We start from the raw sequence: 27,981 nt of genomic DNA, 5'->3' as shown, positions 1-27,981 counted from the left end.
ACTTTGAACTTCAAAAAAGTTTTTGTTGACCGTTGAATTAATTAAGTATTGTTAAAAGAAAAGTCATGTTTATGGTACAGTTCATACACACCATGACCTACAAAACAAGCTCACACCATTGTAGATCAGCAATTTTCACCAATTGGTTGCCTTGTTTCGCCAACCGACGTGAGATAGATATATATTAACTATGATGCTTTAGACAACATCCCTAAAGCAAGCAAAACATTCTTAAATGTATAGAAGGGGGAAAAAAATAACTGCAATTGTAGACTGTCAATGAAGAGCATTATTTAATCTTGAAATGTATCCTTTCCCCCCCACAATACAAGGTTTTCACAAAGGGCAACAAACGGCAAAACCTTTATTATAGAATAGCTGCAACCAAAACCCTTCGCAAAAATACGACCACAACTAAGCACAATTTCAGTAGCTCATGCTATCAAAGAGGATTCACGATAGTACTTGGAAAGATGAATAAAAAAAACTATCCCATCATTACTAGTAAAAACAATCAAAAGCAAAGCAAAGTCAAGCATTGCTTAGCTGGACTTCATTACATCCATTGTAGAGAAATCAATGAAAAAACAAAAAAGCTAACTAGCACATTTTATGCGAAGAGATCTGAAGACACGATTTTTGTAGAATGTGGCAACCTTTTTTGAATGAGTCCAAAATACTTCCTAACTTGCCATCAAAATATGAACCAATGCACTAAAAGTGTCCACAAGGAAAGGACAGTTGTGTCAATTTGACACCCCAAACAGAACTACAGGAGCACATCGCTTCCTTTGGAGATATGAATAGGTATATACCTTATGTATGTATGTTATATAGAACAGGTGTGCCTGAGTGAATTCACAGTATTCTATCACATCAGTTGGCCATCTTGGTGTTACTAAACTACAGATTTTAACTATCAGCCAATGAGATAAGTAATTCTCACAGATGACTGACAAAAATACCATGAACTGTATAAATGTGTGTGAGTGTGAGTGAGTGTGTGCGCATGTGTGTGTGTGTGTGTGTGGGCACGCAGACTGATATTCTCTCCCACCTGCTTTTAGTGGCGGCTATCAGCAGACCGAGAGCGGGAGCGAGATCTGGAGCCTCTCGGGGAGCGGGAGCCTCTTGGGGGGGAGCGGGAGCCTCTTGGGGGGGAGCGGGAGCCTCTTGGGGGGGAGCGGGAGCCTCTCGGGGGGGAGCGGGAGCCTCTCGGAGGGGAGCGGGAGCCTCTCGGAGGGGAACGGGAGCCTCTCGGAGGGGAGCGGGAGCCTCTCGGAGGGGATCGGGAGCCTCTCTGGGCAGGGGGAGGCGAGGGCGTGTGAGATTTGTTGCCGTTGGAGGAGTGCCTAGCGGCAGGCTCCTTGTCTCTCTGGCCCGGAGGTGGAGACTTGGTGGCGGGCGGCGTGCCGCTGTGGGATCGTGACCGGGAGCGGTTGTACGCCTTGGGGCTTCGGGAGCGTGACCGCCTTGGTGAGCGTGACTGGGAACGCCCACGGGAGCGGGAACGGGAGCGGGAGCGAGAGGAGCTACGGGAACGGGAACGACTCCGGGAGGACCTGGAGCAGAGAGAAAGATCACTTATTCTCTCCTCGGGACAAACCATGCTAAGTCGTAGGAGCTAGCTTAGCAGCATCAACGGGTAAATTTCTCTGAAACACCATCAATAAGTCACTGTGGATTGAGGGGAAAGTGGAAAAAAACCTCACCTCTTCTTGGCTGCCTCAATGAGCTTGATTTTCCTGCCATTGATTTCCTTTCCAGACAGCTTCTCAAGGGCATTTTTCAGGTCACTGTGAGAGGCAAACTCAACCACTCTGCAGAAATAAAATCATGGTGTGCAGTACTTTAGTACGAGAAAGATGCTTCATGACATAGTAAAGAATGTGTCTCGACTTTAACCACATGAACCCTATTCTAAATTGAATACTTTGGTGAAGAGAGAAAACGGTAGATGACAAAGTATAGCGCCATGGGGGATCCCAGTCAACAAAGTATGTAGGATTTAAGTGGTTAAAACACATGAGTGAAGTCAAGTGAAACAGCAACATTAGCAGGATAAAGAAGTCTCATCTTCTTACCCTTCGTTGAGCTTAGGGCGATGGGCATCAGCAAACGTCACCTCTCCAGCTTGTCTCATGAAATCTTTCAGGTCCTACCCGCATGAAAAGCATTGACGTTAAAGCAGCGCTCAGGACACAAGCACAGGCTGAATCATTATTTAAAACATGTTGTAATTTATCCAAAAGAGAAAGATGGGTTAGATATGCTGAGGTGCTACTACGCAAGCTATTGCAGATCAGAAAGAGGAAGGGAGCAAGAACCTGAAGGACCCCATTCAACACCAGAAAATTTAGGCTGGGTTTTGTCAATGACTGGCTGTGTGTGGGTGCGTTAAGAGGAGCGCATGTGCCTAGAATTAATCACCTCAAATGTGTGCCAAGCTAAAGGCATGTTTACAAATGTGTGCCTCAGCTCTGGGGTATTTGCGCCCTTCCTCTCCTTGTACAAAACTACACAGAGGTCAATATACCGTCTGCATGAGTTGCAGAGGCGCCACGCGGGCAGCGTGTGGCGCTAAAAGCCCCACTGTCCCGCGGTGAGGAGGGCACGGGACTCCGAGCCCGTGTCCGCCCCTTCCTCGGCACCCCGCCTCAGTAAAGAGAGTGAACAGGGTGGAAGAGAGGAAACTACTACCTGTGAAAGACCGTACCCTTCAGGATAACAGCAGCATTTTTATCCTCGCTCGATCACCCTGGGTGGAACACACTCTCTCTCTGTCTCTCTCTCGTTTGTGACGTTGCGGGAACACACCATGAGTGGGGGGGGGGGGGGGGGGCATGGGGAGGGAGGGAGAGTGTGGGGGAGGGAGGGAGAGGGTGGGGGTCAAGGGAGGGAGGAGGGGTGGGTTGGATGCTGGGCGGGGCAGAGATATCGATCGAAGCCTCTCAAATTAACGAAACCCATCGATCAATACGCCGTCGTTGCCGTTGCCACCATCGTCATCACCAGCACCATCGACTCTCTTGCCTCTCTCTGCCACTCTCTGCGTTTCCCTCTCTCTCTCACATTCGCTCTCGGGCCAAGGCCTGCCCGCCGTCCCACACACCTGGCGCCTCTTCCCCCACCCTCAGGAAGGTGGAAGGGGGGGGACGGTGCGTGCGAGCGAGCGAGCGAAGGTTGTCACCAGCGCCTCTAGAGGGGCGAGCGAGCGCTCCCGTGACCATCAGGTGTCAACTAGGAGTGGGGTAGTAGGGGACACACTGGCTGACGCCATGGGCTCAACCCAGACAGACGGACCCTGAGGGGGTTTGCTCCACCATAAGGCAACTCTTCCATACGACACAACAGTGAGGCTGGCAAATAAAGGGGTGAAGAATTGGTTAAAATTAAAAAACACGAACAAATTACGTTTTTTTTGTCTTTGTTTACTTCTTTCATCAATTAATTGTGTAAATGTGGATTTAATAGAGCATCTGCAGATTTTTAAAAGAACACACTGGGCCACATCATAATAGATTTTCTTGATCATATTAGCTCTACATGAGATCACTGTTTTGATTGCAAATAAGAATTGATATTTTGGCATTAAGAACTATATTCTGTTGAGTGGACACAAGAGTTGCTGTTGTTGCAGCAGCAGAGAGACTGCTCTATGTTGAACAGTCATGTAGGGGTTCCGAGACATGAGGGGAAAACTCACCTGCCAGCTAACACGAGAGGACAGGTTCTCCACGATCAGACGGTTCTCTGTGCGCATGGGGGGCGGGTTCCGACTGAAATACAGAATTATGGCTCCATCACATAAAGGATAGACATCTCAGCATAGGATGAATCCTAGTGTCCCTATTGCAGGTGTCATAATAGACAAACATTATGCAAAAACGACACCGGCCCCTTTTCCACTGGGGTTGAACCGGTTTGGTTATTTTTTCCCCACCCAATATTGAACAAGTTCAGGGTGTTTCCAGTGAAAACAGAACGGAACCAGTTTTACAACCAAAGCTTTTGGTGGAAAAGGGCCCCTAGTGTGCTTGAAGATCTGATACCTTCACCAAAGAATTTTGGCTAACCCTTGGGAAAAAGGAGGGGGCAAAACACCAAAAATGGTACCAACCTGCGTCCATCCTGAGAACCTCGTCCGTAGCGGTCGGAGAAACGGCCTCCTCCTCCACCACCTCCACCACCTCCTCCTCCTCCACCACCTCCTCTTCCTCCTCCGCCATCTCTACCTCTGCCGCCACGCAGACGCACACGTGCGTGCTCAATGGTCACTCTGGGAAGGACAGAGTACTAAACTCAGAAACGCTCATCAGCTCAATAACTCTAATCACACTATAGGCCCAAAATGCTGAATACAGAGAGCAAAAAGCAGTAGTCTACAAACTCTACACGGCGATCTAACACCGTGTACAAATGAAACCGGTCCATCTGTGAGTGCACTCAGTTACAAATAATTATAATTAACATTGTATTCAGTTCACTGTATTGTAACACCTTAACCATATTGTAAGTGAGGTCCCATTATGTTTGTACCATACATGCCTACGTGGTCTATGGCAGACTACCTACCTCTCGTTGCAAAGCTCCTTGCCGTCAAGTTCATACACAGCATCTTCAGCATCTCTGTGGTCATCAAACTCCTGCAGAAAGAACCAACAAACCTACCTCAGTACAAACACTGAACAATACGGTCCTCAGTGTTGGTTTGTGCATTTGTAATCTCTCAAGACGGATTCTGGTGTCGGCAACACTGCTAACCAATGTGTATGGTAGAGTATGTTCATAAAATATAAATAGCACACCTGACATGCAGTGGTTGGGGGTGGTCTCCCTACTTGCTACTAGAAATGTAAGCAGTCACCCTGGTGTTTGGTACTAGTTGGCAATTAGTATGTGAAGCTCAGAATACAAGTATAATATCTCCCCTCCCTGGCCAAGCAGGGATTCCCTCCTCAATTATTGGATGAGCCATATAATAGAAAGAGAACTTGAGGTCACACCATGTAATAGCTGAAAAGCTCACAAGATGGCACCACCTGTCCACTGAACCCAAGACAACAAAAGAAGACATGCAACATCACCAGTTTACTTCCTTATCTGTAGGTGGCTTCCTGTTTGGGAAGCCATTAAGCACGAGTTTATTCATTCTAATGGAGAAATGAAGGTGAGCTTCTGAACGAGTTTGGAATTTGCAATTTTGGAGCTCTGGCCAAAAATAACTGAACCGGTTCCCATTGGGAACCAACCGGTGGAAAATGGGCCTCAGTGGAGTAGACACAAAATCCAATATACATACCAAAAATATAGTATTGCGTGTGACGTATCAGAGCAATTGTTCTGATCAAGGCTCTTAGCCATAACGCGTACATGATGTTCCTTTATTTGTGTGTGCCAATAAATAAATAAAAAGTGGAAATGTGAAATGCGTCCTCCATTTGTAATTTTGGATGTGCTACCCATTTCAGATTTAAATTCCTTTTATTGACAATATTCATAGACATAGTGAGTCTGACTTTTGCTTTTAGGGGTAGAAAGTGAAACCAAGCAAAAGTGAGACTTGATCAAATAAATCTATGATATAGGCCTATATAGAATATGTTGACACTTTTCAGGATAAAATCAACTTTATTATGGAACTTTCTGTGCCAGCAACACTCGTGGGATCTAGTAAACATGGCCCATTTCGACTCTAGTGGCTACAATTGGGCACCATCTTTGATTGAATCAATGGATGGGGGAGGGGGTCGTTCATTCTTGATACATTTAACCCCTATTCTTGGTCGTACAGAATACGGACTAGGGTGAAAATAGAACATCTGCAAGCAAACTCAGAGCTGCTAGATTTGTTATTTTCGGCGAAAACATTTGGTGTGGAGAGGACAAAATCAGTGAACCGTATGGAGCCCTGCGAAGGGGGCTGGCCTCGCGCCTGGGTTACAGTGGTTCATCTCATCGAATCCAATCCAGGGTAAAGTAGAACATGAAACCAACTGATTGTGGCCTTAAATGAACGCTCACCACAAAGCCGAATCCTCTCTTCAAGTCGATATCACGGATGCGACCGTAGCCTTTGAAGAATTTCTCCACATCCCTCTCCCGTGCCGACGGGTTCAGTCGGCCGATGAAGATACGAGAGCCACCACCACTCATCTGTCGACATCATGGGAACGTTAAATGCGTTAAAAAACAAACGCTAATTGTTTCACTGGCTGCCGATGGAATTCAATACAGACAAGGAGAAATGCATTTCATTTGCAAAATCAGTAATAACACGACCTTTACTTTCTCGCTTGAACAAAAGAGTCAGGTCGCAAGTCGGGCCTTCTCCCCTACAGCAGTCTTAAGATATATCCACGCGACACAACATTTCTCACAATGGAATACTGACGATAAATAAACAGCCAAACGCAACGGTTATACAACTTATATTCTCGTCCTATCGTGAATTTATTGTGTGAAAGCATACCTTTTCTGTTGTCCAGGCGAAATTACGTTCTTGGTGTATCACTGGCAAGGTGTGTGTGTGCAGTGTAGCTACAAGCAAGTACAATCACAAAATGGAGCCTGTTTTCTTCTCACTGAGGAGAGGCGGGACCAATGGCTGGGGGAAGAAACCAAAAAAGGAAAAACAAGGATGCGTTTTCTTTTTATGACCACTTGGTGTCGCTCATACACAGGCCTTTCCTGTGGTCCTTCTGAGTTCACATCCCATAGCCCGGAGGGATGTCTGATTTATATACCTCGTATTAAAGACTATTAACTAGTTTATACTAGAGTTTAACTACTTTACACTTACACACAAACGTGAGTAGCTTGCCTATACAAACACTCTCTCAGACTTTACATGAACATCTAAAGCCATAGTCACTGTATATAAAACTACACTTTAGTTTATTTTCTTGATTTCATTGCTCTTCAATGCCAGACGAAAACACGAGAGCATGGATTGTGTCCCGAGGACGTGTCCTCGACTCCTAGCAGCAAGGCTCGCAATATTTTGTCTTCGTCAAAGGCATACGTCATGAACGATTTTGTTGTTGCGTTTGTTTAACAGCTAAGTTTACACAGTAGGCCTATGATTGTACTAGTCTATACTGAGTCGTGAGTGGTTGTACATTTATTCCGACCATTCCCCTGGACTATGGGTTGTAAACTCTACCATAACACTTCCAGGACTAGCAGGCCCCATTACATGTAGCCTCGGTCCCAGGCTTACTTATCTGCGAAAGTTGCATTACATGCAACTTTAAAGGGCGTTGTTGACTTTGGGATTGCAAATATTTGACTTTGACGTAATTAAGGCATAGGCCTATTGGATTCCCAAATTGGGGGCAATGTACTGAAAGCTATAAATCAGCTGTCTTACACTTTGTTTGATTGTGAATTATCAACATTGGGTATACTATAGACAAACAGACTTGATCATCATTCACACTTCAAAAGAAAGCTTTAATTAGAAAGTTATATACACAATGTAGAATTAAATAAACTTTATACAAATATTAAATTACTATCTTCACACCCACTGCCATGTACAGAGGAAAAACCAAAGCTGAAAGAAATAAAACATAAGAGTCAAGATGTGAAGAGGGAAGCAACACTGTACAACAGTGCTTCTGGACCATAGTTCTGGACGTTTTTTCTTTTTTTCAATCCCCCATTTGAATGCTTTTTAGCATAAGAGAAGCAAAGATAGTGAAATATAATTGGCCATTTGGGCCGATAGGGCTTTTCACCGTCACAGTAGCTGGAAAAGCCTTAGGGAGGACAGAGAAGGATGGACATTTTTTTTTATCCGTGTCCAAAACAAAAAGTAAACTCACTGAAAAAATAAAAATAAAAAACAACAGTTGTATGCATAGAGAATAGAAAAGAAATAGAGTAAGGCCATTTGGGAATACAGAAGACATCGCAACATTGTAAAGCAACAAATGTGGAGGCTCAAAAAGTATCAAACTAAAATAAGTAAATGTACATGCGAGTCTAAGGCAACCATTTTCTGTTTGCTTCCATGTAACTGTTGACAATGACGGATGGCCACAGTTGATGAAAATAAATGATAAAATGATAATAGATTCATCGGTCCTCATCAGAGTTGTGTGTTTCTGGGGGTGACCACAATTAATGCATATTATCAAGAGATTATAACTGGAAGGTGAGACTAAACTGTGTTTACCTGACAATAGAGAAAAATGTGTATGTGGGTGGGTGGCAATACATAAAACATTACTTTCTTTCACTGCAACCAGTTGCAGTAGTGTCAATAACATACATGCTCAGAAGAGGACATTTTCCAAGAGCTCAGTGAAGGTGGATGTGACCCAGTTACACTAACAATGCTTGTTTTCCAGCCACTCAGCAGAAATGATACTTGTTCTAGTCTCTGTCTGTGAAGCAGACTAATAATACACATATTGTGTACTCGTTTCATTGCTTACCTAAATGCTGGTTTATTCGTGTGACTTATTCAAAGCAGAGAAGGGAGATTTTCCCAGTGTTGCAAGACAGCAGGTCTTTGTTAAGCCATCTGGTAAAGCATATTTCTCTACTGGGGGGCTGGTACACTGCATGTGTACTCTCTCACGCCTAACTGATCAACAGACACACAAACACCCACCATGTTGCAAAGCCAGATTTAGCATCTCAGCAGACCAAATTTTGCCACACGGCAAACAATAAATACCGTAAGAGTGAGGGGAACATTTTTAAATAAAAACCAAAGTTACAAAGCAACCCCAAAGTTCAGTCCCACGCTTAACCAACAGTTCGACTGGCTCTCAAACAAAACCACATTTCACCCCCTTTTACATGATTCGAAACACAAAAAATGGCTACACATGATGTGCTTTAGTTAAAACACTTAGACCCCATAGTATACTTAGTTGACCTGGGATCCCACAGGGCTCTATACTAGCTCTGCTAGTATTTCCCTTAACACCAAAACGCTTTGCCAAAAATAGTCAATCTACAAGCTCACAACCCGTTGCAATGTGATGTTATGAGCTTGTAAATGAGCTATTTTTGCTGAATGTTCGTCCCCATAATAGGGATGTGGTTAAAAAACACCATTTAATGTGAGAGAAAAGGTGAAGATACTGGTGGCCGACAGAAAAGGCAAGGTCGTTTTTCTTCTTTTTTGTCACAGATTTGGCGCATTGTAAAAAGCCTGAGCCCTGCTGTTTGATCTTGTGATGTGGTTGTCCTTCTCATTATACATACGCCAGGCGCCAGGATAGTCAAGGAGAGAGTGAGAGAGAGAAATGCACAGAGGAAGAATAAGAAAGCCCAGAGAGACAGAATGACAAGAGGGAGGGAGAGAGAGAGAGAACCAAGTGTGTCACTGTGTGCCTGTGCCAGTGGTAACTACTAACAACATGCAGCATTCACAAAGAGCGCCACAAGCCTGGGCATCTTGTCACTTTTTAAGAACAGTCTCTGTATACCACAGTAGGAGTTAAGGGAAGCTCAACGCACACATTATGTTCTATTTGCAGTACTCCTGGTCAAACCTGGTTTATACTTAGCCGTACGACAGTGTCACTCGCAGATTTTTTTGTTTTTGAAGAAGGAAATATGTTCAATGCCGCTGTACAATGAAGTATAAAGCAGGCTTTGATAGGTCTCAATTGCTGTAGCCGTGTCCAGTAAAGTGGGCTACTGACTGAGAAGTACGCTTGGGCAGAGTAGAGTGCACATAGTATTACATGGTAGCCTACTTAAATACAAAACCTTGACTCAATATGTATGCTTTTGCTCATGTACATTACATCTACAGGATTCATTGTGAGCTCAACTCCCACTTTAACGTTCGCATGTTCGTCTTGTGTTCGGTCCGGTATCTTGGAGCGCAGTGGCTCCAGTGCCTCCATCCCATCGATTAAGCGGGTGCGGAGAACAGAGATGCATGAACGGTTTTGGTGGCCATCATCGTTGTGCAGGGGGGTGTGGGGCGGATCAATGGCATAGGAGTGTCGGATGGGGAATGGGCATAGTTCTTGTCTTTGCTCTACAGGCTGGGAGGAGGAAGATTAGGAAGGTGGGCTGAGGGATGACGGGAGCGGCCACAGTCCATCCTGGACAGCTGCTGGCAGGCTTCATGCTTCCTTCAACAGAGGAATATCTGCCAGAGACCACAACACAAGACTTATTAGACACAGAGAACTAGACAGCTCAGTATTATGGGATCTCAGAATCCTTAAATCCATTTCAGGTAATAGCCTAGAACATTAATACAAATGCTTTGTTGTAGCTGAGAATGATTTCTAAATCCATACATACATAATGTTTTTTTGCAGCTTTCGCCTTTATTTTATATATATGGTCCCCAGCCAAGGTGACTGGACCGCTGAGCCATGGCCCAGGCACAAGAGAAACAGTTTTATTGGCAATTCCACATAAATAACCTGATCTTAATGTCTTATGGAGTCTGCCTTACCGTCAGAGAACTCATCCACAGAGGTGACTGAGAGCAGACTGTGCTGGTCGCTGCTATCAGAGTCTCTACGGAGGGGAATGGGGGCCGCACACGCACCCCTGGGGTGTTCCCTGGCCCATGACGATAAGGACGACGAGGATGATGTGGAGGGGGCCTGATGAACCAGTGCCGTTTCTGCATGACGTCGGGAGGAAGAGGAAGTGGAAGGGAGGCAGAAGTCCAAATCTCCACAATGGCCTCGGCTTCCACTGGGACCAGCGCCACCCTCCGCCCCCCGGGGGAGGCCCTCGGAGAGCACAATGGGGACACGGGACTCTAAGGGGGCGGGAGGGGGTGGGGGGGGAGCCACGGTACCGACTTGTGCTCCACTGCTGCCGTAAACTGCCTCCTCGTAGGAGGGCAGGGCCACCTGGACACCCTCCACCATTATGGAGCTGGACTGGCCCGATACACCCTGCTCTCTTCTGCAGGGGACACAAAAACAGACCAGCAGTGTAAGCCAGTTGTGTGTTGTGTCTCTATGCAAGTGATCAAGGTGTGATTGTTCAATCTCCTCTAGGACAGGAGCCCTAATTACAGTGCTATATGACTGAAAGATTGCTTTAACTACGGTAATACTTTTACAATAGTTGAGCTGTGTGCAATTATGGAACTAGCCATAGAGTAGCTTGTCTACTATATCTAGAGTACTACATATCATTGATGTCGGGCAGAAACCTTATCTCCATATTTAAACCATTTGTGTTTTTTCATAAATTGACACACTACTTGATCATACTACAGCATCCAAAAGCATCAAAAGTAGCAGATCTACAAGCTCGACGATTCTATTTTAGAGCCGTGATTCTATTTTAGAATTTGAACCTGAAAACCTGAACTGTTTTTTTTTAGGTTTTGAGGTTTCCACCCGACTGAGACAATATGCTTTCTTGTGTTCTCACAACTGAATGTTCTCAAAATAAAAGAAAGATGAGCCATGTTTTACAAAAGAACAGAGATACTGTCAGTCCTCACTTTGAAATGGGACCCATTGGGACTGTGTTTGAAATAAATCAGTCTGCTTCGGCAGTACTCTTCTCAAATAAATCGGTCCCCTGATGTGAAGCTTTCTTATCTTGTCTGGGATACAGGGCCACTCAACTGACCTCCAGGAAAATGAATGATTCAAGGGTTTGCTAGGCTTCTGAGTGTATTAGTTACTATGGAGGTAATGTATGTCCTAAAGATGAAGTGCTGTAATTATAATTATATAAGACATGTCATCCACTCAAAGTCTTCATGCCATAGTTAGCACTGTTGATTTGCGGGTGGAGGAGCCTAATACAGCAAAAATGTTGACAATGGCAGATTTGGTTGGTTATCACTAGCTTACCTGCTGTGATGGAAGGACTTGAGTTTTGGCTGCAGCAGTACAAACAGCACCACCAGCAGCAGGATGAGTGCCACAGAACTGGCTGTGGATGCCACAATAGACAGAGCTGGCATGCCGAGCGGCGAGCTGGGCTCTTTGTCTGAGGGACGCAACAACAAAGAAAAAGAGTTTGTGAGAAAGAGGCAGAAAAACAGAGATAGAGAGATAGGGTGAGAGAGAGAGATTAAAATGATTAGCTTATGCAAGGACAGTCCTGCCATTGAAAAATCAGTTGAATCACACCTTGAATAAAACTGTCCAAAACTACCCGCCTGCCATTGCACAAAGCTATGTGAGTAGCAACACAATAAACATATTTACAGCCTACTGTACATTCAAAATAATGTTGAACTTTGGTAGATCCTTGGATTGTATCATTACCTGGGCACGATGAAGTAAAAATATAGTCAATATTTATTCATAAATAATGAATAATTCAAATAAACATTAAAAAAAAAGAAAGACAGAAAGAAAAGGCCTGGCCCTCTGCATGTCACCCTAGACCTAATTTGGCCCTTGGGGAAAACTTGGAGAACCCTGATAGACTCTCTGTTTTGTTCGCACGCGCACGCACGCACGCACGCACGTACACACACCTTGGCTGAGCCTGCAGCTGATCTGCATGGGGGCGTCCCACTCTCCGTTCTCACAGGTGAGGAACTTATAGTCTCCCTTCAGCGCGTAGCCCTCGTCACAGAAGTACTCGATGACCGTCTTCTGGGTGAGGCGGTGGCAGGGTGTCGGGTGACACCGGTACCCCCCGTTCTCTGGCTCCGTGGGGGGCATACACACTGAGGAGAGAGAGAGAGTTAGGACAATCGCTTTAAGGAGAGTTGTTGTGTTGTTATACACCATTACTGTACTATGCAACAGTGACATACTGTCTCAGAATCAGAGCACCCAAGAACCAAAAACGGGTCTAAAACTGGGCAAAAGACGTTGTCATTTTCAAAAATAACAGTTTTACAGAAACAATACAAAGACTTAAGGGTTGTGCTTAATATGGGTGGTATCAGGATTGGTTTTCAGAGCAGTGGGCGTTTGTTAGCACTGGTTACTCCAAGTCCATTCATTGAATTTAGATTCTCCCCGACGTATCAGTAGGCAGATCTCTGATTGTCTGACTAGGCGAGACTAATATAAGTGTATCCTCACTGTTTGTGTGTTTGTGAGGGTGTATTTCTACATTGGGTGGGTTCAGGGAGTTCAGGCAAAGTACAGGTATGAGAGACGAGAGTGCATATTCTCAACCTCATAACTTGCTTAGGATTGGGGAAGGTTTACATTACCAGTAATGAGTATGAACATTTGACATAACTAAAACTACTAGTGTAAATATATTTCAGTGGGCCTTTAGTTCAGTCAGCAGCGCAAATTATTTTCAAATAAGCACAACACAAATTATATTTATGTGGTACTTTAAAGATCATGGAAGGATAACAAGACCACAAAAGCGAATGTGAACTTTCAGTACAAAACCCTAAATTCAAACAAAGCTAAAGTGTTTTCTCATAATAAGGCAATGTTACGTATTCCTTGCATCCTGAAGCTGTGTTAATTCATCACTTTGTGACTCTGAGAGGGTACAAATGTAACAAAGCAAACCCTAACAGGTCAATTTCGTTACATTTGCACACTCTCAGAGTTGAATAAACACTGAGGTATACAGTATGGATGTGTTTTTCCTCACCGTTGCTGCGGATGCAGCGCAGAGACTGGTGGGACCATTCTCCAGAGCCGACACAGGTGATGGAGGTGGCTCCTTCTGGGGTGTAGCCAGGGTCACAGCTGTACATCAACAGTGTCCCCAGGGGGAAGGAGCCCCGGTTAGCTTCCGTCTGGTTAACCAGGTCTCCATGCTGGATGCCGGGTGGCTGCGGACAACCTGCAGACAGAGTTAAGGGGCACGGTTAGTGGGTGTCTTCTGACCAGCAGGCTAAATGTGAAGTGGGGTAGACTGTATCTTTATTTTTGATTAAATTATTATTGATATAATGTCTCTCTGACTCCGGGGCCAATTTAACCAAATTTAACTCCTGTCATGTGGGACCTTACTTGAAGGCAAGCTCATAGTCAATCTAGACAATTGTACTGTAAATTCTATAACCAAACATTTTTTGGAGTGTGAAGGCTGGTGCATACTTCACACAAGAATGCAAACCAAATTAGCTGGCACAAATGCACGTCCCCAGGAAACGTACGCAGTCATGCTTATCAGCACTGGCTCCAGGAATGACTATGGTGCATTAAAGTGTCAAAACTTATACCATCCAGGTCTCAATTAACTAAGCCTCTCCATTCTCTTCTGCTCATTGAGCGCTCTTCATCATGTGCCAAGATTTGTTCCGACGGCGAGGAGGACAGTAGTTTTAGAAGCCGAAGCTCTACTGAGCCAATACTGTAGGAACGGGACAAAGCTTGGCGTCGCAAAGTTAATTGTGTTTCGATTAATTTTCCCATGCCGTGCGTGTGTGTGTGTGTGTGTGTGTGTGTGTGTGTGTGTTTGTGCGTGCGTGCGTGCTTGTTTGTTTCATGTATGGAAGGACAAATTATCTGTAGGAATTCATGCCAGGAAACTATCACAGTGCCTAGCCACCACCACCACATGCATGCATGCGTGTCATATACATGCATGTGGTGGTGGCTAGGCTAGGCCTTCATTTCCCTCAGAGCTACAATCTGGCATGAACAGCACAACCTAAATCCGGCATGTCTGAGGTAATGTTACACCACCTGCGCAGAGACAAGACCATGCAGGTGGCTGAATATATTGTCAGTGCTACTGATTTTACAGACTGACCCAGATTATTTGGAGCACCAAAAAAAAGGGTACAGTTGGTAATGAAACCATTGGTGCTAGAGTAGAGTTCATCCTTCAGAATGGTCGAATTCTATTCCATCGCAAAACAATCCTATGATTTCCACTCTATCCTGTTAATTTCAGTTAATTTCACTGTTTCATTTGATGTGAAATCTGGTTTGCCTGCGTGTGCACCCACATTCTAAAACCAACAGTTGGTAACAAAAACCTGCCCAGCAAGCAGAGACGAAATGTTTTTATAATCGCCATGTGGGCGCCCCTCCTCCCCCCGCTAAGCCCCCAAGTCATCTGATAGGCTACTCCTTTTCATTGTGAACAAGTAGCCTAAGCAGAGTACAGTACTGTACCCTACCTGGCAGGTAAAACAAGATTAGCATTTGAATGCCTGATCTGCATGTGTACAAGGGGACAGGCAACGCGGCCCACCCGCCCCCCGGATAAAAGAGGTGTTAACGTGCGTTCAGACTTGGATGGTTAGAGCGGTGCGATAACATACAAAGTCAATGCAAAGACGAGAATTGCACGAACGGGCGCGGCGTGACCTGGCGCGGTACAAACGGGACAAACCGACTAGGCGAATATACTGTAGGCCTACATATTCAGGTCTAATTCATCATGGGGGCTCGAGCCCCGCCGCCCCCACGGAGTCGTCGTCACTGCCAGCAAGGACTGGTGTGACACCAGTGTTTGGAACAGATGTTCAGTGTGGCCACACTGGAAACCATTGCAAGGTTACAGCAAAGGTCTTTAACTCTCTCACTCACTCACGCACACACGCACGCAGGTGTGTGGCCACACTGGAAACCATTACAAGGTTACTGCAAAGGTCACACACACACACACTCTCTTCGGTGCAGCATAACAGGCGAACATTCTGCAAAAATAGGCAAGAGGCACATTGTGAGCTTGGACATTGGCCTTTTTGGCAACAACGTTTGTTGTAGAGGGGAAAGGAGGGGGGCCAAGTGCACAGTCGCCTGGGGGACCAACAAAGTATATAGCGTTTAAGTGGTTAATGCACTTGGACACACACTCGCACGTGCGCCATTTCTGGCCATGAATGACATCTGACACCATGACCCAAGTGGCCTTCCTTTAAGATGCTTCAGGCCATAATCACCATGACCCCATCCCCCCCACCCGCACTCCCTGGTGATAATGGACATGCTGATGAATTGATGCCTCCGGCTGCGAGGTAGCAGAGGGACAAACAGGCCTCGGGGACAGTTTAGAACAGGAAGGGGACAATAGCCTTTAGCTGTGGGCCTTTCCATTGATGTATTGTGGTTAATAGAACTGTATAGGTGACAGATGGGTGCTAATGGAAACCGCTGCGCTATCGTGGAGCTTTCTCACTCAACTGATGGGGTTGCCATGGGGATAAATGCACACCATGTGCACATACGAGAAAGGCATGCATATCACACTCTGATGGAGGGGTGAGTATACATGGTGAAATTCTCAGTGGTCCATTTGGTTACATGTGTACACTCTCAGAGTTATATTAACGCAGGATTTGAATGGTCTTTCCTATAAAAATCCTTAGTATAATATAATAAGCCGATCTGTACACACACACACACACACACACACACACACACACACACACACACACACGGCTACACATCCAAGAAGACCTTCACAACTCAAAATCCATGACAACCTCACAGTAAGAACGGCAGAGACGGAGCGTAACATCGATAGCGTGATGTCAGAGAAAAGACTGCAGTGGGAAAGTTGCGAGCAGCGCAGAATTTCGACATCAAACCACTTCCCTGTGTGGGATGACACTTCCATGGGGAAATGGAAGTAAGAGTCTCAGGCTGGGTAGACACTAATGATGATCGAGGCCATGAGGCACAAATTCAACATCTGTTCAGCTCAGCAAAAAAAAGAAATTAAATGTAAAAAACACACTTGTGAAAAGGTACCACAAGTCGACTAAGAGTGAGAGGTGGTGTATCAGAGAGGATGAGCAATCCATATCATATCTGCTAACAGTGAGTTGGCAATCTTTTGGGGACGATCTGTCCTTTTAAATGTCAACAGGAGAGGTGGCAACCCTCCAGTGATTTCACAGAAAAGTAAAACAGACTGAGGATAAATGGGGGTGTTGTTACTGTGGAAATCCCCAAAAAATGAATAAAAGAAAGACAATTGAGATCAGCTACACCCAAACAGTTGAACAACTCACAGATTGAGTTCACTTTTGCTTGTATGAAATTTACGAGACCATTCATATTCTAACAACACTGCTAGTTTGACCACTCAAACAAATACTCTTTCATCTTAAAATAATAATAACCGAAAATCCAGGTGCATGGCATGGTTTCATAGAAGACATGCTGGCTTCTATGGAATCCAAATGACTGAAATTAGTCATGGCGACTGAGAACTTTAATCAATGTGTGTGTGTGTGTGTGTGTGTGTGTGTGTGTGTGTGTGTGTTGCACATGACGTGTCTTAAGAAACAAAGAGATTTAAAAAAACACAAATGCACAGAGGGAAAGCAGCAGCAGTGAGAGTGTGTGATAGAGACAGAATGAGAGACAGACAGGGAGAGAAGAGAAATGGCAGACAAGGAGGACAGACAGAGAGAGAGAGAGAGAGAGAGAGAGAGAGAGAGAGAGAGAGAGAGAGTAGGTAAAAGACGGCCTGGCACAGCCCTGTGGCCCTGAGCGAAGGGAAGCAGCATGCTGTGGCAGGCCCACCGATAGATCAGAAGTGAGGGAAACACTCGGTACAATAACAATGGTGGGAGAAGGCGGCAGCCAGCCACAGCACATACCACACTGGGGGGAGGGAGGGAAGAGTACAGTTAACTCAAGAGTGTGTACAAATGTAACCACATGGACCCACACGGGTACATTTGTACACACTCCCGAGTTACAAATGGATTTAAATAAACACTGAGAGGATTGTAATGTACTGTCTATCTATGTGTTATGCAAATAAGAGGGTGCACTTTTATTATTGGAGCACTAATCTACATGTGGATTGGTGTGCAGTGGAGTTGGCACATGCCTGTGCCTGTGTCGAGTATGAGGCCTGGAATGAGTCACTGTTCAACACAAGCTGAAAACTCACCGATTCCTCTGATGATTAATAAGACCAAAAACTGAGGGTGGAGAAGGAATTGCTAAGTACAAAAAAAACAATAAATAAAAAATGGAGTTATGTGCGTGGGAAAACAATCAGAACAGATGACATGTCAAGACTGCTCTCGTGTCAGTTAGTGAGGTGAACTGGAAGATAAATCCTTTAATTGCCATAGGTTTGTTCTGTTTGGTTGTGTCTGTTTCTATCTTGTTTTGTAGGATTGTATGTGTGAAGTTATTAAGTATTTTTTGTAGTGTGCGCAGTATTTGAAGTTAAGCAACAATTGCCCGTTTTCAAGCACACACGCAGTGGTATCATGCTCATAGAACACAGTACCACGGTGTGGTACCAATCTCTTTTTCAATTGACACGTCGGAACCAGTAGTATAATAACCACAGTATAATGGTGCTAGTTAAGGCTGGTAGAGTGTGTTGTTACTGTTGTTTTATGGTCGTTTGAATTAATTAATTTGTCACCAGCTGTCTACTTGTGTGTGTTTGCGTGTGTAAAACTCTCATACTAGGCTATTAGCTATGCGGGCGTGCGCGTTCATGTGCCGCCATTAAAATGCCGTGGTAGCGAAAAAATAATCACCATTACACCACTGCACACACGGCAAAGAAAAGCTAAAACGCTAGTATGCATTAGTACTTTGCTCCGCAGCACGGTGCAAAACCAACTGATACTGAAAAAGAAAAGCAAAGAACAAACAAAAAAGAAGCAGGCACTTTCGGTGGGAGGATTGGGCTGGGAGTACAGTGGCTCATTCTGACACCCACTGTGTTGGGACTTCTCCAGGGGACACTGGAGGCCACGTGGGGGGGCATGGGGGTGTCAAAATCCCCTTGCCATGCACTCCACTGGGCTAGGCTGCGAATATCTCTCCCCTTGTCCATCTGTCACCAGTGCTGCCTGCCTTCTAGGGGTGGACGGAAGGAGTAGAGAGATGGTGTCCATCATGTATTTCTGTGTGTGTGTGTGTGTGTGTGTGTGTACGTGCGCGTGCGTGTGTGCATGTTGGGGGGGGGTTGGATTCAAGGGCCTTCACCCTCTCAGCCCGAGCAAATTAAAGTTCTAATTATCCTTCATTACATGCTGGAGCAGATCACATTATTTTGCACAGATGAATTCTGGAGCCAGCTGTTTGGTCCCACTTCAAGGATGACAGCAATGGGGGGGGGGGGGGGGGGGGGGGGGGGGGGTTGGGTGTTTGTGTGTGTGTGCGTGTTTGTGTGGCAGTGGGAGGATTAGGCTAAAGACCAAGAGGAGGATGATACCCTTTCTGGCCTAGTAAATATGTTTTTGTTCCTTTCGTTGGTCAATCCCCGACCCCTCTGTTGTTGTTGTTTTTGTACATGGGGACAGAGGGTGTTTTTGTGTCACACTCCTCTATCTCTTGTGCTAATCCAGTACCTTTTCTTTTTTTCAGCCAAGCTGTCAGTATTAGAGAGCAATATATACAGTACACTGAGTACAGTACAATGAGCATTGATTCTAAACCCTTTTCATTTCAAGGACCCCCAGTTTGATATGAAGTAGGCCACAGACCCCCATTTAGATTTGTATACGCTTTGTTTTTATCCCGGGGACAGCAACGGTCCATTTCGTTCCTGATTATCAATAATTTAGCTGCTGGGGATCACCAGGAACCCCACGATGAAACCCACCGCTTGGTGCTCCATCCAAACTCCTAATCATCAAGCATTTGTATTTGCACCTGGAGAAGCCAGAGGCGCCACACAACACCAGGAATGGAACCCAGGCTTCTGCAGTGATCAGCAAGAGTTTCAACACCGTTGACACCACCAACATAAGGGCATATTTTAAGAAAATAACTTGCGTAATCGGTCCATCGCATCACGGATAGGGAAACTGCGAACGCACACAGATCACAGACACAATGCAGAGGCGTAAATGGCACTTTAGCTTACGTCACAGTCTATGACTTGGCCAACCGAACCGCGCACAAAGTGTGCTTTTCTCATTTGTTTGTATATATATTATAATATATATAATCACTCTCCAACTAAAAGCAAAAAATATCTGTGTTAGAAGTCATGTCCCAAGTTAATACTGCAGCTGCAATCTTTCTGAAATCCCAATATGACACACCTAGTTTCTGTGCACATGCTTTGCGGTTAACTCATGTTTTTTCGTTCACACGCACGCCGTATAATAGTTCAGAACGCTTGACACTATACTGTGTTAAAGTCAGAAGGTGACATAAATGTGATACTCTGAGGTAGGTGTGTGTGTGTGTGTGTGTGTGTGTGTGTGTGTGTGTGTGTGTGTGTGTGTGACTGTGTGTGTGTGTGTGTGTGTGTGTGTGTGTGTGTGTGTGTGAGAGAGAGAGACACACGGACAGTTCACAGGGGGCCGCGCCGTCTGCAAGAGTGATACTAGTCATCTAATGTTCCACCGTGTGTGTGAGTGTGTCAAGCCGCCAACACCAAGAAACACGAGATGTTGGCCAGCTATGCACGCCATCACTGACAACCAATACAGCTTCACTCTGCTCACATAACGGACGGTTGTGGGGGCCCTACACAGTAAACTACTCTGTCAATTTAACTTAAGAGCATATATACAAATGAACCAAATGGATCCGTAAGGGTCCATTTGTAAATTCTCTGGGTAACAAACAATATACTGTAAATTAACACAGAGGAATGTACCATGTACTGAGTCATATGCCTCTGAAAGGTTTGTTCTAGGAGAGACAGAGAAAGAGAGGAGGACAGAGGAGACCATTGCCTTCTTTAAAAAGCGTGAGGGTTATTTTCCAGACACTCTGTTCCATCTCTTGGACCTCTGGGGGAAGGCGGAGGTCCCACTCCCTGACTAAGGCGAGGAGGAGGGGGCAGGGGTTGGGGAGGAGGGGGCAGGGGTTGGGGAGGCGGCGCAAGGGAGGTGCCGGCACGTTTATACAAAAGCCACATGCCTGAGCAGCACACGCAGAACAGTCAGTGCTCTCAGTATGCAAATGTCCTGTCTGTGTACATCATGCAACCTCCCACCCCGTAGAAGGATGGTACACACGTCAGACGTCACACATTTTGATGTGTGTGTGTGTGTGTGTGTGGTGGAGGGGATTCTGAAAATCAGGGTTGGGTATAGATGTAGCCTCACCTACACAGTGTACTTTACAGTGTTGTATGGCGTGATTCATGTGCACAAAAACACAAAATGTGGTATAGTATGCACTGCAGTGGTATAGTATGCTAGGGGCTCACCGACAACAAGCATCAGAGCGTCCGGGGGCATGTCAGATGCACAACAACATGACGTGGTGTGCATCACCCACGGAAAAGAGGGGAAAAAAGGAAAAAAGAATAACAGTACAAAATACATGCGTTATTTCCCAGAACCCCTGTCTGAACGAGGTAGTTCCCTGGAACTCTCCCGTGTGTCAGCATCGCACACAGCCTTCTTGCAGCTGCACAATTCACCTCCCACCTCTCTTCCGCGCATGCACACACACACACACACACACACACACACACACACACAGTACGCTTGAAGGAAGTCTCTCTGACAAAAACTGCGAAAGAAACACCCGTCCTCCCCGCCGAATCATTTAACTGGAGGACACGTGTGGTGTTATTACACCTATTGTTTCACCTCAGTGGGTGTGAGTGACTGGGGGGGTGGGGGGGATTTAAGCAGCGTGCCTCTGAATGGAAGAACACAAAACTTTGCATCTGAAGGGTAAATAATGCATGAGCTGACCAACCCCCCTTGGTCTTCTCGCGCACGCCCCCCCATCTCTAGGAGCAGATGGGTATAGGCAGGCAGGGGGGCAGGCAGGAGGAATCCCCCTCTCTCTCTTTTCTCTTTTAACACCCCCCACTCACACTCCCGAGGACAGCTGGGAGGCAGACATTCCTTCTTCTCAGCTTTCAGGGACAAAACAAAGAGACAACGCTCTGTGGGACCCCTCCCACACACGTGCATGTGCTCACACACACACACACACACACACACCCACACACACACACGTCACTCACACACACACACACACACACACACACACACACACACGCCGATCGTGTTCTCCAGGCAGCCCATGCCTGTTCGTGAAATAGCCCTTTGAATTGAAATAGAAGTAGACGACGAGTGCCATCGCCCGGGACATTGCTCCCTTGTCGGAAGGTGAAAGGTGGAAGTCACTAAAGCAAAGCCCAGATCCGAGGCTGCTTGCCAGAGCCAGTGACACAGAGGTGCTGACCGCAGTACCGCAGCCGTATAGTAGACTCAACAACAGCAGGTCCTTCTGAAGGTATCAGTGGCAAATATGATTAGGAATTGATGTTGTCGTGTAAGATGGCACTGCGAAGGATGTCTGCTGACCAAAAGGCTGATAGGCAGGATTATGTGGGCAGAGTTAGGGCATGTGGATATGACTTCAAATCAATATCATGGTCATTTCAAACTTTGCCTCGATTACAGTTAACTATTTTTTAAGTGAAAATAACTGATCTACAAGCTCACAAAGCGTCCTGGTGAGATGAGTAGTGATTTGAATTTTTTGCTATTTATGTGCGCCACCATTGTCCGAAACAGTAGGATAGCCTAATACAGGGTTAATAAGACTACATTCTATAAAATTATGGATATGGATTCGTTGAGAAATAGAAGAAAGAAAAATAAACTGCTTCTAAATTTTGCGATTAACACACAAGAGCAGGATTAAGATGGTTATTGGTTGTAAATATCGGTTTCAATATATTTTCAGATTGTAGTAGATGAGGGTGCAGAGTTATCCAGTCATCTAGAACTTCACCTACTGGAAGTTTGCCCTTTTGATTAAAGTTTCTTCTTTTTATAATCTATTAACTGTGGCACCCTTACAGTCAGCATGATATTTTAGGTATGCAGTCACACTGCCGAAAGCAGAATATTGGTAATTCATGAATTAGTAAGTAGTAAGGCCTGGGATTAGTTCACTGGCTATGAAGCTATAATCCCAAACCCTGTGGATTGGAATGCCTCTTTTTACAGTAGAGCCTCAATATAGCAGTTGTTACGATCACAGTTGGACTGGACTTTGACAGAGCAACTGCTTTGGCAAGTCACCAAGAGGTTGAGCATAATGCTTTCAAGCATTTTCTGGATATGTTGTCTAACATTTTATTAATAATTCTAACACGCAGCGTGTAATCTTTTCTGATACAACTGCATTATCTACAGCAGTAGTTTTCAACCTCTAATCCTCTAAAGAGGTTGATCTCCAGGCAGACACCAAGAGGCTGGGATGTACCTGGTCGCAGATAGAGAAGAATGCCAATGACGGAGAACTCTGGAGGTCTCATGTGGACGGCCTATACCCCAGTAGGGGTGTCAGAACTCTGGAGGTCTCATGTGGACGGCCTATACCCCAGTAGGGGTGTCAGAACTCTGGAGGTCTCATGTGGACGGCCTATACCCCAGTAGGGGTGTCAGAACTCTGGAGGTCTCATGTGGACGGCCTATACCCCAGTAGGGCGTCAGAACTCTGGAGGTCTCATGTGGACGGCCTGTACCCCAGTAGGGGAGTCAGAACTCTGGAGGTCTCATGTGGACGGCCTATACCCCAGTAGGGGTGTCAGAACTCTGGAGGTCTCATGTGGACGGCCTATACCCCAGTAGGGGTGTCAGAACTCTGGAGGTCTCATGTGGACGGCCTATACCCCAGTAGGGGCGTAAGTAAGTTGTTTTCAAACTCATGCCACTGGGCATGACAAAATCTCAGTCAAAGCACACGCTGCACACATGCATTCATTACAAAAAGAGCAGATCTACAATGACATAATATACGACCAATATAGAAAATAAAAAGAATATTCATAATATTATACTGCTTAATTGCAATAACAATAATGTGTGGATGTCACAAAATCTCAAAGCAAAGGACACCTGGCACATTGTTTGTAACCACCGACATACAGTACTCTCCCTGGCTGATGTTGTACACAGTAGACTACAAATAAATGCTATATACAGTATATACACGTACAGCATACCCTGCATTATACGTTTACCCACTGCTAACCATCCTAGCTAGTAGCTAGTAAGTGTGTTTGTGTAAACGCAGCAAGATGAGGGGCTGGGGGAGCAAGATGTTCACTTCAATGGCAGCTTCAACGTTGGATAGCCTTACTGGGGACGTGCCATTACCACACGGCCTATCTTCTCAGTCTTACCACACAGCCTATCTTCTCAGTCTTACCACACGGCCTATCTTCTCAGTCTTACCACACGGCATATCTTCTCAGTCCTACCACACGGCCTATCTTCTCAGTATTACCACACGGCATAACTTCTCAGTCTTACCACACGGCCTATCTCCTCAGTCTTACCACACCTCTCTCTCTCTATGATTGGACAATATACAGTCAGTAATATCACAATATGTATTATATTGCCTATAGGCAACCACACTCCCCAGGAATGCGTCATCAATGCCCGTGTGAAAAATCAGATCAATTGCTCCAGCCACTGAGGAGAAGGGGGCAATCTCGTTATGATTATTAGTTAGACATACCCAGTCTTACTTAGTATATGTGGATGCATGTATATAGGCCTAATATAATTATTATAATTGGGTTAATCATTTTTATATTCATTCGGTGACCGTGTGTGCATGTATGTTTGAGTGTGTGTGGAGGGAATAATCACAGCATAAAGGTAATAGAATAGAGCATGCACCTCCACTCTAGCCCATGTGCTGGACAAAAGGCAGTACAAGAGAAAAAAAATAGAGTCCGCAACACCGGTATGAAAACTCAGCTCCACTGGTTTATTTGATTCAACGTTTCGATCACTAGGATCTTCTTCAGGAATAGTGTGACAGGGAATGGGTGTGCACCTTTATCTTTATCTATTCCTGAAGAAGATCCTAGTGATCAAAACGTTGAATCAAATAAACCAGTGGAGCTGAGTTTTCATACCGGTGTTGCAGACTCTAAATAATAACAGTATACCCTCTGAGAAAAAGGTAAATCACACTTGTGTGAAGTGAGCGGTGCCTATTAAATGCTTTTATCATGATGATGATGCATGATGATGATGTACCATTGGCCCACATGATGTGACAGGGGGGCGAATAGACACACAAAGCCACATGTTGGAGCGGTTGTCATCCTCCACTGTCCAACTGGTGTTGGAGATGGTTGAACATGTAGCTGCAGCAAAGCAGTTGTTCATATGGATTTGGTCTCAGCTTTCTGGTCTTGCATAACCAGGCGGGACATTTTACAAAGCAACAGGATTTGATGTATGGAACCTGCTATACACATATATAGTTAATGACTATGTTGTTAATAGACATTAGCACATTGTGTATTGTAAGGCCCAATTTCACCTACATGGCAGATCATGGGACTAGGGATGTATGTTGGCGAAGTAGTTACAGTATGTATGTGGTCAGTGGTCCAAGAAAACAATTATAATAATTCATAATACTAATTACAGAGTGATGTGGTACATCATCTGAAATCAAATCTTGCAGTGACATAGCCAACAGACTATAGGCTACTGAGGAAGTGCAGCAGAGATGTAATCAACAGCACAGCAGGCCAGTGCCCCTGGTCAGGGAAACAGTGAGGATAAGTACTTGTGGAGGAAGGGCATTAGGCAAACACCAAGGGCTCTATTTTCGTCCATGCTAAACCCCTTATTCCTAAACTACTTTGCCTTTTTTTTTTTTTTTACTATTTTGAAAAATATTTTTAGTTCAGTTAAAAATAGTTAAAATAACCAATCTACAAGCTCACAACATGTTGATGTAGATCGGCTAGTTGATCTATTCAAAAATGTTTTTCAAAATAGTGGTTTAGGCATAAGGGGTTTAGCATGGACGAAAATAGAGCCCCAAATGTTCTTTAGGAATCAGTGGGGTGACCATAGAATTAGTATTGTCACCGTCGGGGCAGAAAATAGCCGGTCCACAAGCTCACACTTGTGAGCTTTCGCAGCATGTTGTGAGCTTGTGAATCATTTGAGGCAAGCCTCTCAAAATAAATGCTATTCATTTGGCATAGAAATGTTTCCTTGCATTAGAATAGGGTCGTACCGGTCAGTGCTCGGCCCTAACATTGAGGTTAAAATGAACAAGCAAGCATTGAAGACTACTTAGAAATCTGCAGGGCTTCTGGTCCTTACCTTACATACCGGAAGAGATTTTCACAGAGAATAAAACCAAATTTTATGTGAAATATTAACACATTTTCGAATTGTTTATTCATCACACTCAAAGACGTATGCGGACTAGACTAGGAGTGACACACTCCTGAGTCCTGTTGCAGCAAAAGCCCTCACTCCTCTGTCAATTGACAACAAACGTGAGACAGCAGGACAGAACACGTGTGTGTGCAGCAACCCAGCCCTTCGTCTTTGGCTCACTGTCAGCTGCCAGGGCAAGGAGTTCTTACGGTCTGTGCTGAGTTCAATTGGCCGTCGCTTTGCTGTGAGCGAGCGTTATTGAGCACTAGTATGGGTAACGTCATTAGAGGGCATTGATGATGTAGGTTGTTGAATTTATGATCAACCTTCATCGAGTCCCCAGCACATGTACTGTGGTGTGTGTTATGCGTCAACTTATCATTCTCATTTGAACTGGATGGCACCGTTAAACTCACGTTGCGAACAAAACAAAATAACATGCACAAGAAGAGGATGAGGAGAGATAATTTGACAGACAGAGAAGAAGGCAGAGAGGCAGAAACAGAGAAACTAAACTAAAGTTAAAGAAAGAGAGACTGAAGACTTGGGGGGATATATTTAGCAGCTCATTAGAGCAATACAAACATTGCATACTGTATCTGTACTAGAAAACCATAACACGTGTTTCTTGGTCACTAGGTTTTGACCCAAAGTCCATCTGCGTCGTCAGGGACAATTCTGCCAGGAAGTTAGAATACAGGTTTGTTATTAAGTGCAGCGTCGTGAAAAACGCCCTTTTACACTAGCATCACTCTGGCCATGTCATAAAAGACTATTTACAAGCAATAACCAACTAATCTTGCTCATGTAGGTCACTCGAATAATCGAGAAGCAAGTGGTTTTTTTGTTATATTATTTCTTATACAGAATTGAAAATTGTTTAGTCTGATTAACCACTTAACTATGCATTATTATTGCATTTGTACTATGCATTGTACAATCAATGGTGCGTAAAACAAGACAAAAGCTCACAGCGCGTCACAAGCTTGTAGATTTTCTATTTTCACTGCGTTTGAAACTAAAACAATCGTTCAGGCAGGAGTTTAAGTTAAACACACCACATTGACCAGTCTAACCCCTGTGTGTGGACAATGAGATCATTTCATTGGATAAATGGTAAATGTTGCATTTATATGCGCCCATTTACACACACATTCACACGCAGAGGACGGAAGAAGCCACGCAAGGCACCAACTTGTCTTGCTCAAGGACACTTTGACAAGCAGCCAGGAGGAACTGTGGATCGTACCGGGAACCTTGTGATTCCCAAGCGGCCACTCTACCTCTCGGGCCACTGCTGCAACCATTAAGCAGGAAGTAAGATGTTGCACCAGCTCAGTGGCCTTGTGGTTAGAGTGTCCGCCCTGAGACTGGGAGGTCGGGGTTCAATACCTGGCCGGGTCATACCAAAGACTCTAAAAATGGGACCCAGTGCCTCCCTGCTTGACACTCAGCATCAAGGGTTGGATTGTCCCTGCGACATACTAGCGTCATGTCCAGGGGGTGTACTTGTACATCAAGCTGCCTCACGCTACAGAAACAGGAGATAGGCTCCTGGCCTATGGGCCTCATGGCTCGGCAAGGCTACTTACTACTTACTTAAGATGTTGCACCGTGCATCTTCAAGTGCAACTTGGACATGATGCATGCACTTGAAGACCAGATTACTTTCACACCGCTGCGATGAGCTGTGCTCAGCTGTAGACAAGTGAATGGTCGGTGAATGTGGTGATGCGTAGGCTATAGTCCTTGAACGCCCACCCCCCACCATCTGGGATCTAGAAAAAGCAAGACTGGCGATGTCTGTCCTTCTCTGCACTGCGGCATCTCATTGTTTTCCCTGTGGAGTGTCTCTTTTGTGTAGCCGGCCGTTTGTAAAGTTTCCACTGTGGGACTTGATTGGTTGAGAGAGCTATTAAATGACAAGGCGGGCGGGCGGGCGGGTGTCATAGAGAGAGAGAGAGAGAGAGAGAGCGTGGTGCTTGTCCCTCTGCACTGATAAACAC

At 45.1% G+C, this 27,981-nt stretch overlaps 2 protein-coding genes across 2 annotated transcripts in view; both read right to left on the bottom strand.

The window, feature by feature from the left end:
* Positions 1-278: 278 nt before the first annotated feature.
* On the bottom strand, positions 279-6,581 carry srsf5b (serine and arginine rich splicing factor 5b). The gene is made up of 8 exons (XM_080790927.1): positions 6,473-6,581; positions 6,025-6,156; positions 4,576-4,646; positions 4,121-4,279; positions 3,707-3,779; positions 2,085-2,158; positions 1,713-1,820; positions 279-1,562 (listed from the first exon to the last, which is right to left on the bottom strand). Exons 2-8 carry the CDS (start codon positions 6,154-6,156, stop codon positions 1,064-1,066), a joined length of 1,116 nt encoding a protein of 371 aa, XP_080647053.1. The 5' UTR covers positions 6,473-6,581; the 3' UTR covers positions 279-1,063.
* An 853-nt stretch (positions 6,582-7,434) lies between these two features.
* susd6 (sushi domain containing 6) overlaps positions 7,435-27,981 on the bottom strand; it is a 35,760-nt gene continuing 15,213 nt past the window's right edge. Inside the window, exons 3-7 of the mRNA XM_080790562.1 lie at positions 13,543-13,737; positions 12,449-12,643; positions 11,814-11,952; positions 10,442-10,905; positions 7,435-10,126 (exon numbers count right to left, since the gene is read on the bottom strand). Of these exons, the coding sequence (XP_080646688.1) occupies positions 10,101-10,126; positions 10,442-10,905; positions 11,814-11,952; positions 12,449-12,643; positions 13,543-13,737 (1,019 nt within the window). The 3' untranslated portion in view covers positions 7,435-10,100. The remainder of the gene's footprint in view (positions 10,127-10,441; positions 10,906-11,813; positions 11,953-12,448; positions 12,644-13,542; positions 13,738-27,981) is intronic.

Source organism: Protomyctophum bolini (genome assembly GCF_963924005.1).
Source record: "Protomyctophum bolini genome assembly, chromosome: 19".
Classification (NCBI taxonomy): domain Eukaryota; kingdom Metazoa; phylum Chordata; class Actinopteri; order Myctophiformes; family Myctophidae; genus Protomyctophum; species Protomyctophum bolini.
This window is presented reverse-complemented; position numbering and strand designations above follow the sequence as displayed.

What these genes read in the sequence shown, in the direction of transcription:
- srsf5b (XM_080790927.1), bottom strand. Translation starts at nt 6,156, where the DNA reads ATGAGTGGTGGTGGCTCTCGTATCTTCATCGGCCGACTGAACCCGTCG. An exon ending in AGAGAGGATTCGGCTTTGTG is followed by an intron (nt 4,647 to 6,024) that starts GTGAGCGTTCAT and finishes TTCTTTCTGCAG; the next exon opens with GAGTTTGATGACCACAGAGA. An exon ending in GGTTCTCAGGATGGACGCAG is followed by an intron (nt 3,780 to 4,120) that starts GTTGGTACCATT and finishes TCTGTATTTCAG; the next exon opens with TCGGAACCCGCCCCCCATGC.